Below are 16,827 nucleotides of genomic sequence, written 5' to 3'. Positions count from 1 at the left end.
ACAAATGGGACTTGGGCATAGGGAAACACATGAAATAAAATGTACAACCATTTTAGTTCTAAAGGAGGCTGAGAGTGGAGAGGATTGGAAAGCATGGCAAAATAAGAGGAATGTTAGCAGGGCCATTAGCAGCCTTAGCTGTGGGTGAAGGGCAGCAAAGGGTTTCAGTTTGGGGTGAAACTTTGGAATTGGTAGAACTGCTGGTGATGCTGAAAGCAGAGACTGGTGAATTTAAAATGGTGTTCTCTGAAAGTGCAGCACAGATCCAGTCAAAGATAAATCGGGTCTGAAGCATAAAAGCTCTGTTTGCAACTGGTTTAGTTAACAAATTCTGAATTTTTTCAAATATGATCATTAGGCTTTGTTTCTCTACTCCAAGTGGTACACAGAAGTTGGATAAACACTGCTGAATCAAAATTAGGCTAAAATTCCAGTTGTGGAGGCATCAACTGGCTGATACAGTTACAGTGTGGTTACCTAAGTGGTCATTATATACTCTGTGCTTTTTACAGGTTTATTTTAAAATCTTCAGGCTTCTTCTTCAAAAGAAGAAGACTGCTGCCTTAAGAACAGATTAAATTGGATTTAAGCCCTGCACAGGAAGTTTGTCAAAATAAAAAAAGCAATAAGCAAAACCAACAGCAAATAAACAGCTCTATAATCTTACTTTTTATTTTCTACATGTTATTCTGCCCAGCAATCGGAAATACAAGCAAAATAATCTAAATTGTTTACATGATAAATGTAGCTTTTAGCTATCACTCACTAGAAAGTAGTTAAATCTGCTAAACTGGAATTAAATGTGTTCAGTGATAGTCCAAAATGTATTAGAAGTGGCTGCTAAAATATAAAAAGCTTTTACTCTAAACCCTTTTATGCTGTTAATTCTGTCTCAGATACTGAAAAAATAGGAAAGTCATGCCCTTGCTCCCAGATCAAACCACACACCCTGTTTGTGGTTGTGCAGTTGTGGTTGTTGGGTTTCTTTAGTTTTGTTAGTAAATCTTAGTAAACTTCCAGAATTTTGTTCCAGCGTTAGCAGCTGAAATGCAATTTATAGATGAAAAGAAAAATTGTGTCATAGTACTTTCTCACAGCTTAGAGAGTGCTCTTTTTCTGTTTCCCTGAGGCATGAAGGACTATCCACTTTCATATTGGAAGGTTCTTGTTGGCACAAATAAAAGTTCTTAGAAAAGGACAGAAGATCTGCTCTTTTTATTGTGTGCTGTTCATACACAGCACACAAGTAAAGATGGGTATGGGGCAGAGGGATATGTAGATAAAAGCAAGTGTGATTTGAAACAGATTTTTAAAATCTGGAGCTGGAATGTAGCAGTATTTCTTCAACAGACCAGAGTCCTCCAGACATGCAGCTGTTCAGTGGAACAAAAATGCTGTTCTATGGCTCCACTGGGGGGGATTTACTCAGTCATTAGTCAAAATGTGATCTAGGCTAAGAGAACTTTTCCCCCAAACAAAAGTCCAAATAAAGTAACCCCAAGATTTGCCATGTGTTTAGGGACAGGACACATTTTTGTGTGTGGCTAGCAAGGAGTTAGTATTTGAAGGGAAGGTGGGATAGTCATATTTAAAGGTACTGTTGAATTCCTGAAAGTAAATCCATTCCATTTCTTTTCTGCTTTCTAATCGAAATAAATTCATGCTCAGCTCTGCAATTAAGCAACTGTCCCAGAAAGCATAATTTTTATATCTAAACTGTCATGTGATACTAAAATGGCTGGGCACAACTTTCCCCATATAAATAATTTAAATGAAGGTGGTTCTGGCTTTTCAAAATCTAGGGAGGAAGTTAATGAGAACCTGGGAAAGATTTTTAAGTCCACACATAAGCAATAGTCCTGCTGTGCTATTTAAGTGTATTTTAATTGTAACTGTGTTAGTTTTTCATTGAAATTTTGCAATACCTGTTTGCATCTTCATTTCATAGATACAGTTATTTACTGTGACCCTGTCTTCAAGTAAGAGAAGTGTTATGGGGGACAGTTTCTGACATGCTGATTGTGAATAGAAGTTCTGTACATGAAATACATTAAGGGTAAAAACAATAAGTTAAGGCTGACTTTATGAATTACATCCAATTATTCCTTTATTAAAGTATAAGAGGATTTAAAAGCTGGTTGTGGCTTTCAATTAAAATGTCAATTTTTTATTAAGATCTACAGATGCAAAATTTGATGTAAAACAAGGTTCTGGGAAAAGGGTGTTTGTTTTGTGGGAGAGCTTTTTTTTACAAATGATCTGAAACATATGCATTCTTAATAATGGAATGTAATTGAGTGTAAACTCTTCATGGGAATTACAACTATAATTCATAATTAAATATTATAATGGGGATTATGTAGCATAATATGGCAGAGATCAGAAGAAGAATGTGCACATTTTCTCTAAGACCAACAGTTTTAAACAGGTTTTAAATGCTTGTGTTGTCATAGGTGTTTTTACTGAACAGTAAATACTGTTATTTACTGTTCAGTAAAAACAGTAGATATGTGGTATTCTTGTTCTTGGCACTGAATTAGAGGCTTGACTTCCATCTGCTCTTCAGAGTGGGTTTCTGGTTCTTAATGCATTCCCCTCTGAGCTAAACTTCCTGTTAGTGCTCATGTGAGGCTGAAAGAGTTTCATGAAGTGTCAGAATGCAAGTGTTGTGTGTCCAAAGGTGTTCCTCTAATCCAAGTGTGCATTCCCAGATGAGAAAGAAGAAGGAATACTGGGGAGCATACTTCTGCCTAGTTTTCAGATATCTGTGCTGACTGCTGAGGACCACATTAACCGCAAATATGCCTTTAAGGTGAGGGAATCAGCTTTTCCACTTGATTTTATATCTGAAAGCACAAGAGCCTGGTCACAAAAACTCATTTTACAGAGTTATTTGGTGAAAAAGAATTGACAAACAGCTTCTGAGGTTGATTTTTACATAATAGAGTAGCAGAAGTTTCAAGTACTTAGTCTGATGTAAATATAGACATATTTACTAGAAGGGGAAAATGGATGGATATCACTTAGTAGAGCATTTTCTCTTTTAGTTCATGGGTCTTAAATCCTGTGTGCTTAATCTTAAATTCTTTAGAATTATAAACCAGCATCTGCAGCCAAATTTATCCCACTAATGAAAGTTCATTAGTTATTTAATACAAAGTATCTTTACACATAAATAAAAATAAGAATTTATTATCACTTAAATCACAATATTACGTAAATCACTCTGAGGAGTGTTTCATGACAATCTTAAATCATGATATAAGTTGTTTTACTAAACATTTTGTCCTGACTTTTACTATTGTTGTTTTATGAGCTCCTTTTGGCACCTCGTTTGGTCTCCTAACCAAGACATCATTTATTTACTATGGTAAGTACAAATGAAAACTTAACTGTATCATTCAGACTGCCGAAATCTATGCTAAAATCTTATTTATAAGAATTATATTAATCTACATTAAGGAATGTGCTATAATTTTTAGTAGATTTAATAAATTTAAGGGCTTTTTTTTTTAATGTCTTAATGAAGAAGCAGCTATGGTTGAAAATTACAGGCAGTTATTTTGAAAATATGAATGCAATGGCCAAAAGACACTGTAGTGTTCCTTTTGATCTTCGTTTATTCTGATCATATTATTTGCAAAAATCTTATTAGATAAAGCATTAGAGTGAATATGCAGTAACAATATTTACCTCTTTTCTTTTACAGAATCTTACATTTTTATTGCAATGACCATGTCATTTCCAATCAGGCAGCTCATCCAAACATGAGGACCTATTATTTCTGCACAGATACAGGGAAGGAAATGGAGTTGTGGATGAAAGCCATGATAGATGCAGCACTTGTGCAAACAGAGCCTGTGAAAAGGTAATGTGGATTGATGGAACAGTGTATTGCTTTCTCTTGTTTATTTTGATTTGTTTAATGAAAGGGTAGTCCTTAAAACAGAATGTAAATTGGCTGAAGTGATTTCTCCTTACATTGAAGACCCCTTACTAACTCCACAGTGTTAGATAAAATTTTGAAGTAACCAAAATAATCTGAGTTCTGTTCTGACTGTTGATTGTTAGGAGCTAGAAGGAAAAAAGGAGCTATCCCTTTAGCCAGTGGCATCAGAAGAAGTGCAGTGACAAATAGTATGTGCAGGTGTCTTTGACTTCCCTGCCCTCCTGACCAAACAGCAGCAGCAGCTCAACTGGTGGTAGCCTTTGGCTTAAACCTGTCATAATCCTCAAATTCACAGCTGGGCTTTCTGGCTAAATTAACCAGTTGTACCTGTGGGCAACCTGTGGGGAGCCATTCTTGTTCCTCATTAAGATGTCATCAAATTTCTGCTTACCTGATCTGGAGCCTTATCTTCCTGTGCCTGTGTGTTGACAATGAAAAGCAAATTATCACTGGAAGCTTTGTGTTCTCAGAGGCTGAACAATGTCTGCTGCTGTCTCTCCAGGGAGAGTCGTTTTCTGTCGGAATGTGGTCCCTTGGGTCAGCTCCATGGCATCTATAATGGAAACCTCATCAGCTGAGAGTTTAAAAGCTCCTCATTATTGACAGCAGAGGAGTTATTGCTGATGGCTGCTGTCACTTGATCTGTTCTGCACTCTGTTAGTTCCTGCTACCCTGCAGCTAAATAAATGTCAGCAATGCTGAGAAACTCTGGCTTTTAAAAAAGTAGTTAAAAAATCTCATGGACACAGGTACCACAGAGAAGTTTAGTAGTAATAGACTCTATCTGAAAAATTGGGTTTGTATTGCAGATACAATGGTAATTTACACATGGAGAAATTAATAAACCAACTCAAACCCACTTAACTTCAAACAAAAATCACATACCAATTGTATAAACACTTTGTAAAGGAATAAAATTGAAGGGGGTCATTCTGAATCTTTTTCTGAACCACTGAGATGACCTTAATTTTGTAATACTGTGAATATCTGCCTGGATATCACAGGCAGAAGAGGCTTGTCAACAGCCAAACAAGTGTCAGAAAAGCAACTTACACAACACTGTCTTGTTGTTTTAATTCAGGCAAGAAACCTCTGAAGGAAACAGAAGTAGATGTGACCTCTTTGAAAACTTCGTTGGTAGCCTTGAAGTAATTACTTGAGAGAAAATAGATTTTAAGACCAAGTCTCAAAGACTTTCATATCTGTTAGCTATAATAAGGAAGAAAATCCTTCAGACATCTGTTTTCTAAAGAATCCATCTTTTGGCTGTTTCTGAAATTCTTAAAATGAAACATAGCAGGATATGATCTTATGCAGAAGAGAGACTGTTCCTTCCCTGTAAAAATCTGTTAAGTATTAAGTGTTTTATTACCTCATCTCTAAGTAACCTAAAGTTTGGCATGCACGGTGCTCCAAGTATAAATGGTTTTGGTGCAGTCAAATTTGGCAGTGCTTTTGTTTCTGAGTTCTGTTTTTTTCTAGAGGTTCTGACATTGCAATGAATACAGTTTTCTAAGAGACTAGATACTTGGAATACAATAAATGAGTAATTAAGAACTTGCTTCCTTAAATATTCATGTATAAATTGATCTTGGTCCACTCTTAATATAAAATGCCCCATGATAAATCAAGAGGTTTTCTACAGAATAATTCTTTAAACCTAGAAATCAAGGTACTTCACTGCTTATGGCACTCTGGAAATCAAATCCAACAGTCTGTTAAACCAAATCTTTCATTGAATTTTATCAGGTTTTTTTGTGTCTTTATTTTTCTGGATATGCAAATTACTTGGAGAGGATAAAGGAAAAAAGGAGTTTTAAAGCATTGAGTTGGTGTGAAGGGAGGGGTGTTGCCAAGCTTTTCATAAACTACTCTTCTACTCTTATTTTCCACACATTGCCACATCAACCACAAAGGAGATACTGAAGTGAGAAAATAAAATAAATGTACCTGTTTCTCCTAGAACTGGTCTCTACTAGCAGTAGAAATGTTCCCTTCTGCTGTTTAGCTGCAGGGAAGGATAAACAGTATTTGGCCCTCTTGACTTAATGGTAATTACTCCTTTCTAAACAGTTTTGATTTTATTTAGATAGTACATTCAAGTTTAATAATGTACTGAGAGACCCATTAAAATAATTAAACCAAATGCTTTAGTCTGTGAGGAACTACTGAAACTTATGGCTCAAAATATGATCCCAAACACCCACTCTGGGTACTTGCTTGAGTTTGTAGATGGTAGTGTCCACCAACACACTGATTTTGCATTTTACCCTAAATGCTGATTCTCTACTCTCCCAGGTTTGAGTGTCATTTCTCTCTCCTTTCGCTGTCAGCTTGTGTGCTGCAGCCTTTGTTTCTTCTCAGTGATGCAGCATGTACTAAGATTGCTTTTTTCCCCTCCTGGTGCAGTTACTTTCCCTGAACAGCATAGGCCAGGCTGCCAAAAAAACACTTGTTAGCATAGAGCCATCCACAGTGGGGGCATACTGACGTCAGTGTGCTTGGAAAAGATGTTTTTTTCCTTTTCAAATGCCTCTGCCTTGCTTTGTTAAATCACAGTCCTCGTGTCCATCTGATCATTAATCACATGCTCCCTCCCTCTCCAGCCCTTTTAGAATTATTTCTTTATATAAACCAGCATAAAACAGTACTTTTCCTGTACTGAATATTGTACATATGATTCCTTTTTGGTTGCAGAAATCTATAAATTGCATTCAGCATATGCTGAAAGACTCGTGTTCGATGTTCATTCTCTTCCTCTTCTCCTTATCCCGTCCCCAAATAGCCTGCAAACCTCATTGAATATGTCTTTGAGAGCTTGCTATAAATATGGAGCCAAATATACATATGGATTTATGTTTCTTACATTTGTTTCTGATCATTTTTCCCCATATGGATCCTTCACTATGGAAAGAGATCCTTTGCTCACGCAGAGTTGGCTGATTTGGTTTCACCAAATTAAGAGAGCCCAGCAGTCTGTTTGAATGTCAGTCCTTCAGCCTCTACACCATCCCAAAGATTGTAAGATGTAAATGTTTGGCTCTGCTGTGTACAACCATAGTAAGGAGTGATACAGCATGTGGCTGCATGGAAAAACAGTTCTGTGGTTTTGGGGCTTGCTGGTTTTTAATTAAAACACATTGGAAAGTACTCTGAGAGTGTGAATTGAACGCACTGCCAAGGCTTGTCTTTGCCATATGTATGATGAATGTCCTAGAGATGCCACTCTCCCTCTCCCTCATGGATTTTCCACCTTTTCCTCTGCTCTAAAACCACCTGGGAAAGATTTATAAAAAGTTTTATATTATATAATGGGGTGGATGGTGCTGTTGAGACACGCTGCTAACATTAATGCCCATGTTCAGGATTATTTGCAACGTAGTTTTTATATTCATTTGTAAACTCCAGAGTGCAGAGTGCAGGCTGAAAACTGAAATTATAACACCCTTTTTTCACTTGATAAGTGTAGGAAATGGAGTTTTCCATTCACATTCCTGTTGGGAAATTCCTTAGATTTCTGGTAGAAGACTGGGTAGTACAGTTTTGAGGTGGGAGTGAGGAGGTGATGCTTTTTTTTTCTTCCATAACCTTGAGAAGGAACCTAGGCACAAATGTCTGGTCTTGGGAGCAATTCAAGATCTTGGGGGAAAAAATAAATGTTTTTTTTGCACAATGGGGTAAGCAATAATGCTGACAGTTGTGTATGTACTCAGTTTTCTTGTGCTTCTGCTAAGTTGTGTGTGATGGGCTTTTGCCTTTTTACAGACACTTGAACTGGACACAGTTATAAAGGTGAAAAATATTTGCCAAAAAATAAAAAAAAAAGGCAAGCAAAACAGAATGAAAAGTTAATTCAACATCATCTTAAAATAAAGTGTTGTTCTTAGTTTGGTTTTATACAGAGATGTAATCTTAAGGAATTATATCTCATCCTCTTCTTTCCTCCCATACCAAAAAATGTAGAGCAAAACATTTTAAGATGGTGGGTTTTTTTTCTAGTGAACTAAACCCAAAAGTCACTTTTTGAGCTGGAATTGAATTTCAGGTCCTCCCAGTATGGCAAAAGATAAAACCTCTTGACATTTTTTAATTTTAAGAAGAAGATCACTAATAGAACTGCACACATTGAGTACTTGTATAAATACTGTAAAGCAGTAGCAATTCCAAAAATATCATTATTTTTGTGGTACAGTTCCTTAAGTCAGCAGCTATTTTCCCCCTTAAAATTAGAAAAGCCACAGTCATTCTCCACCAAATGTATGCCAGCCAAAGTGATAACATACCAGAGAAACCTAATTGATACCAATGACCATGAAAAGTCATTTGCTTTCCTTAAAGGAGCTCATTATATGCTAAATTCAGCAGTATTGTGAATCACAAGCTGCCTTTGAAAATCATCTGAATTTCAGGCTGTTGACATTGGGAAGCTGTAGCTCTAGCAGAGCCACTGAGTATTTTTACCCTTTGAATTTTCAGCCCTCCAGGAGCTGAACATCCACTTTTTTCAGACTTTGGCTTTATTTCCTGTTGCACACATTTTTTTCTAGGGGGTTAATTGACTGTTGAATTTAAAGAAAAATTGCATGTTATAATTGGTTTTAAAGCAGCAAATAAAGAGAAAAGTGTAGAACAAAACAATATATGCCAACCAGAAAAACCCCAAATCAACCAACCAAACAACAAACCGATCAAGCACTACCACCAATCCCCAAACCAAATTAAAAGCAAAAGCAAAGGAACACCAAAACAACAGCAACAAAACCCCCCCAACCTGTCCTTGATTATTGTGAAAATGTCCTGATTTTTTTTCTCTCAAAGTCAAGATATTGTTGCAAAGTATATGGACAGGGGTTCACTGAAATAACTTCCACTTTTTTATTACTATTTGTAAGGAATGTTTATTAAAACTTGTCATATGTTCCCTTCCAGAATGGAGAAGTTCACTGTTGAAAATACATCACCTCGAGAGGCAAATAATATTTCAAACCACCGGGTGCTAATTAAGCCAGAGGCACAAAATCACCAGAAAAACAAAGAAGCGAACAAAAACGAGGAGAAGAAAGCTTTGGAAGCCGAAAAATACGGATTCCAGAAAGTCGGGCAAGATAAACCATTAACAAAAATTAACAGCGTCAAGCTAAACCCTTTGGGCTCCGAGTACAGGACTTTGCCCATCAGCACCGTTCCAGGGGGACACTTCAGAGCTGTCCATCTGAATGGATCTGAGAGTAAATCCCTGGGAGTTGTGCTGGCGGATGCTGGAGATGGGGCCCATCACAACGCGGTGCAGGCGCATGTGGAGTCCGAGCGGGTTATGCAGAGAACCAATTCCATGCTGCAGCTGGAGCAGTGGATTAAAATACAGAGGGGGAAGGGGCAGGAAGAGGAAACAAGAGGAGGGTAAGGACTGTTGAATTTTTATTTTAGGCTTTCTGGGAAATAATACTTGCATTTAGCGGGTTAGCTTCTTTAGTTCTTGATCTATATTATATAATTGAATTTTCATTGCTCTCTCTCATGGATAACTTCTGAGAGCAGATGTATGAAAGTTTCTTTTATTAGCATTTGAATGGTTATTAATAAATTAAAGTATATTAATAAATAAATAAAAATTACCATAAACCCTTTATGGGTGTTAGAAATTTCCCTGTCCTGGCAGGAAAATGGTGTCATCAATCACAAAAATTATTATTCTTCTTAAAATTTGTTCTTGAAATTGCCTTCTCTTCTGCATTTTTTGTTCACAAATTCTTGTAATTATATTTTGTTTGCAATTCTTTTAAAAATATTCCCGGGAGCTTTTAAACTTCAAACCAGCTTTACATGAATAGAGGGAGGGAAGATTTATCTAAAAGCAAGACACAGAAATCTAACTTGATGTTTAAAACTTTTCAAGAAATTAGCTATCACCCAGTTATAATATTGAGCTCTAGTGCTTATTCCTGAGGCTTTAAAATGATGTGTGAATGATTGACAATATTGAATGTCGTGCCAATAGCAATTTCTCTGTCTGACAGAAGTGTAGGGACGTTGCTTCAAGGCTGCCTTACAGACAAGCAGCTCCAGCAGGAAAATGTAAAAGGTTTTTAATATTCCATTTGGTAGGAAGTGCAGAGATGCTATCACAGGTGATACTTTGAAGAGCTGGAAATTAAGGATTTTGTGTATAGATGGATGGCAGAGCAGAGCTTAAGATAAACCAAGTTCAAAAAACGTGTTTCCCCACAAATTTCAAGATATGTGGCTGGTGGTTTCTTGGTTTTTGCAAAATCTTGGAAAATTTCCATGAACTTGGCTTCCACTTGCCAAGGTTGAATATTTCCTCACTGCTTTTTGCCCTTCATTACATATAATTAGGAATTGTTAATGTATTGTTTCATTAAATGCTCATCATAAGTAGTTTGATCAAGTCTGAACTTGCAATACAGACAGGAACTTGCACTCCCTGACATTTATTTTATTATTCAAACTTGAATGATGAGAACTCAGAAGGCTCTTTGATGCAGTTTGTTGTTTTTTTTTAATTGGACTTTAAAACTTGCAACCAAACAGAAGAAATTAGGATAGCTGTGCTATTTTTCTGCTGTGAACAAGTATAAAAACCCTAAAACTGATTTCATTGTGGGAATCAAATAGAGGAAAGTGCTATTAACAATATGTTACTAATTAACAATATTTTGTTCTTGAGAATAGGGAGCACTTGTTTGCCTAGATAAGGGTGGCACTGGTAACATAAATGCTTTCAAATGTAGTTCTACATGAAGGTAGCAAACTGAAGGAGAATTGGCCTGGAGCTATCTTTTTTGCTTTGCATGGAAACAGCCTTGAATAATGATCCAAATTTCTAATGTATATAGTGATGTCTTTTAAATGGGGTTTCATTTAAATTTAAAATTTTATTTTTGTTCAGGCTGACAGTTTCTGGCTGGAAACAGAAATTTAAGTAGAAGCAAAGTTGGTGAATGAGAGTAGAAAAAAGCTCTGGTTTATGTTAAAGCTTAAGGTTGGGATCAGAGGATCCTAAGGCTGTTTAAGACTTGTAAAACTCATACCTTGAATTTTTGAAAAAAGTAGTCTTTGCTTAATGGGAAAAAGTTTCTGACTTTCCAGGAAGCTGCTTTCCAGTGCATCTGTATTATTGTGTCTGTGTTAGAGAAATCATGGAGGACCCAGCTGAATATCTCTGGTGTGTCAGACTGCAAAAGAAAAATAGGACAAATGCTAAAATGTTAACAGAGATGCTCAATTAAGTTACTAAATATAAAAGAAAAGAGGAGCTGTCTTCAATATAGAATGAAAAATTTACTAATTACCAACTACTAATTTTTTTAGAGGAGCAGGCTGACCCCTCAGTAGTTTGCCCAAAAAAGTAATGTGAATGATAGCAATGTAAATTTTAATTATTGGAGGTGTTGTCTGTTTTTTCCAATGGATCTAGACATCTAAGCTGGCAAAAGCCACATGAATAAACTGCTTCCTTAAGGAAGGCAAACTTTTTTTAAACCAAAAATAAATGTGGTTTAAATAAAAAGTAAGCACATTCCACTTCAGTATCATTTTATTGACTTTTGCACAAGTCAGTTATGGAAAAAAAATGGTTTTTCACAAATGTGGTTCACTTGAGTAGTCTTTCTCAAATGTGAAAAAATAGAGAAGGGTTGTTTGCTACAAAGTGATGTTTTTTGTTGTGCTAACCCAGGATTGAACCTGTCTCTCTGCCTTGCCTATAAAAGATTCATCCAAAATTATAAATGCCTGCAATAAAACACCAGGTATCCATCCTCACTCTGCCACCCTTTCTTGACTCTTAGATGGAATTTCTGTATTTGGGGCCAGCTGGTATTTGTGTTCATTAGGACAGAGGGCTGTTTTGAGGTTTCAATCCGAGGATATTCATCATAACGTCGCAGAGCTGAGCCCCTAAAGGCTTAGCCGCAAAGTTCTTTCCCAAAATGCCCAACTCAGACACCAGAACCATTTGCTACCCAAGAATAGCCCTAGAGACATCCTCTAAAGGTGTCTGTAGACACATGTGGAAGACTCTATCTCATATGGGAGCAATTATAAAGAGCTATTTATGATGACAGCTGCAGAAATATTTTGCAGCCTCAGACCCAGCTGCAGCCGTCTCCCCTTGTGTGCAGCTGCAGTTCTGTCTGGACTTTGGCTTTTGGGTTTCACTGGAATGACATTTTTGCAAGTATCAACAGTACATTGGTGAATCTGTTTTGATTTTATCAAATTATGTAAAAAAAAGGCTTAATATTGAGGTGATTGAGTTTTTTTACAGTTTTCATGGTTTACCAACTGAAGGTGGATTATGTTATCTTTCTAAATGCTCTAGAATAAGTAATTGCATGCAGATTTTAAACTGATGTCTTTGCACAGTAAGAACTTCAGGCAGCTTTTTTGCAAGTTCAGGATATTTAAAGGTGCCAACAGAATTACACTGCCCATTTAATGAATAAAATGTGTGAGGAGCTTCAGTGAGTGAGGTGTGTCTTGCTGCTCTAATATATTCATCAAAATGTCACCCTACTCTAGCTGTTATGGGGTATAGCTACAATTCTATTTTGAAAGTTAGAAATGGAGCTCAAAAGCAACTTGTTTGTTTGATTTTAAATATGGAGATGGACAAAAGCCTTATCATTAATGGGATGTTACTTAAGAAATTTAGAGGTATTTAAGCAGATTTGGCAACAGAAGACTAGGAGTTGGAATCCCTTTTCCCTTTTTATAATTTTGTTGCAAGAATGGGAAGCTGTCCAATGCAGAGTGGAGATAATTCTTCATTAATTCTTGAAAAGCTTCAGAAAATGTAGCAGATTCTGTGTATAAAGCTCTTTATAGCAGTTTTCATCTTCAAAATTTTACAGGTGATCATAAATACTCAACTATTTTCAGTGAAAAGTGGGTTTTCCCATCATGAATTTCCTGGATCTCACATGCATAATGCTGGCTTACCTTGCCATTTTATCTACATAATTTCTTTAATATGTTTTTTTTTTGTGGCACAGAAGTAATTCAAAACCATCTCCAGGTTCTGGTGCTTCATGGTGCAGGGATTTTAGTTCAGATTAGTGTGGGGTGTAGCTGGAAGCTGCTGCCCTCTCATGGCTAAATCAGGTCCAATTTGAGGCTGGTTTTGTTGTCTATAAGTAAGCATCAATCATATGCATGCTCTGTACCAAAAGGCTTTGAGAGGTGCTCATTTGCGTTTTAGATAAGGGATGAATAAATCAATGTTCATGACCTAGATTTTGTCCTCTGAAAAAAATGAACAAGAAATGCTTTGTCATACTTAGGCATGTATCAATCCTTGATGTAGAAAATTCTGTAGTTCAGCTAATGCTGAAAGTTGCTAAATTACTGTAGAACTCCAGAATTTGAACAGTGCAAAAAATTAAATAAGCCTTTGAATTCATATCTGAGTTGAAAAGCAATAAAATAGTATTATCAAACAAAGACATGTATTGCCCTTTGTTTCACTTGAATGGCTGATACAGAATGGCTTGTCCTTGACAATTGCAAAATATAATTTCTTTACACAATTACTGCAGTTTTCTCATGGACTGCTGTTAAAAAGAGTTTTTTTGGTTTTTTATGTCCATAGTAATTGCTCAAGATTTTCTTGGGAAACAGGATATTTTTTTCACTTTCGAAAAAGCAAACATTTCAAATGGAAATATGGTAAGCATATGGAAACAGTGTAGAACTTTAAAGCTTTAAAAACTTTCACCCATCTAAAATATAGGCAAGTTGCAAGATTTGATCAAAACTTGACACTACTAGACTGGCAAACTGGTTAAAAGATGAAATATGGATTATATCAGCAAGAGCTAATCAGAGAGAAAGGACCCACTTTTGGCTGCTGCAGTGCATTCAGTCAGCATCATTGATTCTTGAACTGTTGCACTGATTTTCTTGGGAGTTTTTTAAATGGCATTTGAAGCATTATAAAAGGTGAGAGCTGGACAAACCCAGCCCATAGCGAACAACTTTCTATTGCCATGGTGTTAAGGCTAACAAAAGGAAACTTGTGTTCCAGCATCATCTCCTACCAGACGCTACCGAGGAACATGCCGAGCCATCGAGCTCAGGTGCTGCCCCGGTACCCAGAAGGGTACAGGACACTGCCCAGGAACAGCAAGACACGTCCAGAAAGCCTCTGCAGTGTGGCTCCCTCGGCCTACGACCGAGCCATGGGGCCCGTGAGCGCCGAGGACAAGCGGCGCTCGATGCGCGACGACACGATGTGGCAGCTCTACGAGTGGCAGCAGCGCCAGTTCTACAACAAGCAGACCACTCTCAGCAGGCACAGCACCCTGAGCAGCCCAAAAACCATGATCAATATCTCTGATCAGACCATGCACTCCATTCCCACGTCCCCCTCGCACGGCTCCATCGCTGGTTTCCAGGGATACTCCCCGCAGCGGACGTACCGATCGGAAGTGTCGTCGCCGGTGCAGAGGGGAGATGTGACCATCGATCGCAGGCACAGGACACATCACACAAAGGTAAAAATCCTTTATTTTATAGCTAAAACTCTCATTTACTCATTTCTCTTTGGAGAGCCTCCTCTTACTGGAAAACTCGTGTTGCACCGTAGTATATTTTATTATAACGGAGATTGTTACATCACTGGTTTCATGGAGAAAGGTGTGATTTTAAAAAGTGCTGAAAAATCTAAGGGTAGTAAAAATGTGGGTTTTTAACACACTAGATGATGAAAACGTGTCCAAATATTACTGTCCATGACAATATGTTTCTGCAAAAAATATAAGGAAGAGTCAATAGGCAAATTATTCAGAATACCTTATGTGTATACAGAAATCTAACTCCTTTCTAGCACCAGGAGGACTCAAAATCCTGGGTTTCTTTACACATTCTGCTTTCTGTTCTTCAGCAACAAGTTTGGCTGCCTTGGGTTCCAGCAGCAAATCAAGTGTATTGTTCCTTTTTGTGCCTTTGAGCTATTAGGGAGATCCCTGAAGATCAGTCTAAATGTACACAACCTTAGTGCTTGACCACTGAGAGGGAGACACGAAGAGCTGTAAACTTGGGTGCCATATGTGCCACTCTGCTACACCCAGCATGCTTGTGTTACCATGGGTTTGATTAGATTGGAAATAATCAAATTAAAGTTACTCCTTCAGCTGGATGTAAAAATGCTCCTGAGTATTTTTCTAAAAGCTTTATTCTTGGATGTCTTTTTTTTTTTATGCAGGGAAAAAAAAAATTAAATCTATAACTTAAAGCAATTTAAACAACTTAGAGTTCATTATGAGCTGTTGGATTTTAAAGTTTTTAGATCCTTGTCACCAAAGGAGTCATTTTGTTTTGACATCCTTTATGTCTCAAGTACTCTGGAAATTCAGTAATCAGTGCTTCTCACATATCTGAGAAGTTTCACCAGGGTCAGTGCTGCAGAGTGTGTATTATTTGTCCTGTCAGCCATGTTTTGCTTCCTGATGTTTTTGTTCCTTGTTGAACACTTTATGTTAGTCCTTCTTTTATTATTTAGTATCTTTTATACAAACCTCCTATTGCCTTTGAGTTTTTCATGCTATTTTGTATTTAATTAGTTATACAACCAGCTTTTGCCATTAACTTAAAAAACACCCCTGTCCATAAGACGTAGGTAATTAGAAGACTGATTATTTGAAGTCAGTAGGGTAAATTTAACATCTAAACTCCCATCTACATAGAGATCCAAGGTTTTCCATTGGCTTTCAATGGCTGGCTTTCTATTTCTAGGTTCTCAAAATCCTCCTGAAACCCCTCTGTGGCAGTGATTTGAAAATGCCACCCTGTGTCTCTCCAGAGCTCAGTCCCATCTATGCCCATTAAGCACTATTCCAAATTAAGAGGTGGGATGAATTTTCCTCTCCAGGGCTGTATAGCCTCTATTTTATATTATAGCCTATACTTCCTGTTCTACAGTTTATCCAATATTCTGTAGTTCTTCTATCATGAGAAGTTAAAACAGTGTTCCTTATAATACGTCAGTTGTTATATGCTGGAGCTTTTAACCCACAAGAAGATCAATTTTTGTCACCAATATATTCTTCTCCATGTACTACAAGACTAATTTCATCCTCCCTGGCTGGACTTTTACATTTGCAGATTTCCTGTTAGCTTTTGTTACCTTTCAAGCTATTACCTTTTTTTAAACTTGTTCACAAGTGGTGAGTTAGAAGGAATATCTGGAGAAGGACATGAAACAACTCAAATACTCTTTATTATGTAGAAGACAGAAGGGAGACTAATGCCCACTTAGCTAAAATCAAATGGTTAGAGAGCAAGGCTGAACTTGCAGGAGCTCCATCACGTGCTGGAACTGGAAAGATGAGCAAGGTCAGCAACTTTGTAGGGAAGTGGACACTAACACACTTTGAACAAAAGGCTACTAAAGAAAGTTAAAGCCCCCAGAAATGCTTCTGTGGGTGGTGGTAGAGGTCTCTCCCAGCAGAGAGTCCAGGAGCCCGAGCCATGTGAACATTTATTCGAGCATCCTCCTCAGGCTGTGTGGCCACCAAGCTGTGCTGTGTGCCTAAGTCACCCTGGCAGGCTGAGGGTTCTCCAGCTGAACTGCTTCCCAAGAGAAAAGGATACAGAAAGAAGAGCTGGGTTTTGTTGTGGCTTTTAGTTTTATTCTGCTGATCCCTTCACCTCAAAGGACGAGGCAAGGGTGGTATTGCAAGACGTGGCAAACACAAAACAATTGTGTTCACATCCACATGCCCATTTGCATGAATCCCCTTGTGTGTGACTGTTTCAGTTTAAGAAGTCACTGAAGACATGGTTTGAAAATGCAGGAATGAGAACATCATGGGCAGATACCAAAACTTGATTTTTTACAGCACATGGTTTTGAAT

At 37.4% G+C, this 16,827-nt stretch overlaps 1 protein-coding gene across 11 annotated transcripts in view; it reads left to right on the top strand.

The window, feature by feature from the left end:
* PLEKHA5 (pleckstrin homology domain containing A5) overlaps nucleotides 1–16,827 on the top strand; it is a 166,657-nt gene that overhangs the window by 110,679 nt on the left and 39,151 nt on the right. For all 11 annotated transcript variants that reach the window (XM_019006721.2, XM_015628348.2, XM_019006720.2 and 8 more), the window contains exons 6-9: nucleotides 2,712–2,812; nucleotides 3,753–3,868; nucleotides 8,879–9,349; nucleotides 13,998–14,466. In XM_019006721.2, coding sequence (XP_018862266.1) covers nucleotides 2,712–2,812; nucleotides 3,753–3,868; nucleotides 8,879–9,349; nucleotides 13,998–14,466 — 1,157 coding nt within the window. The remainder of the gene's footprint in view (nucleotides 1–2,711; nucleotides 2,813–3,752; nucleotides 3,869–8,878; nucleotides 9,350–13,997; nucleotides 14,467–16,827) is intronic.

The sequence above is a fragment of the Parus major genome, chromosome 1A (assembly GCF_001522545.3).
Source record: "Parus major isolate Abel chromosome 1A, Parus_major1.1, whole genome shotgun sequence".
NCBI lineage: Eukaryota > Metazoa > Chordata > Aves > Passeriformes > Paridae > Parus > Parus major.
Note: the sequence above shows the minus strand (reverse complement) of the source record. Positions and strands in the feature narration are given on the sequence as shown.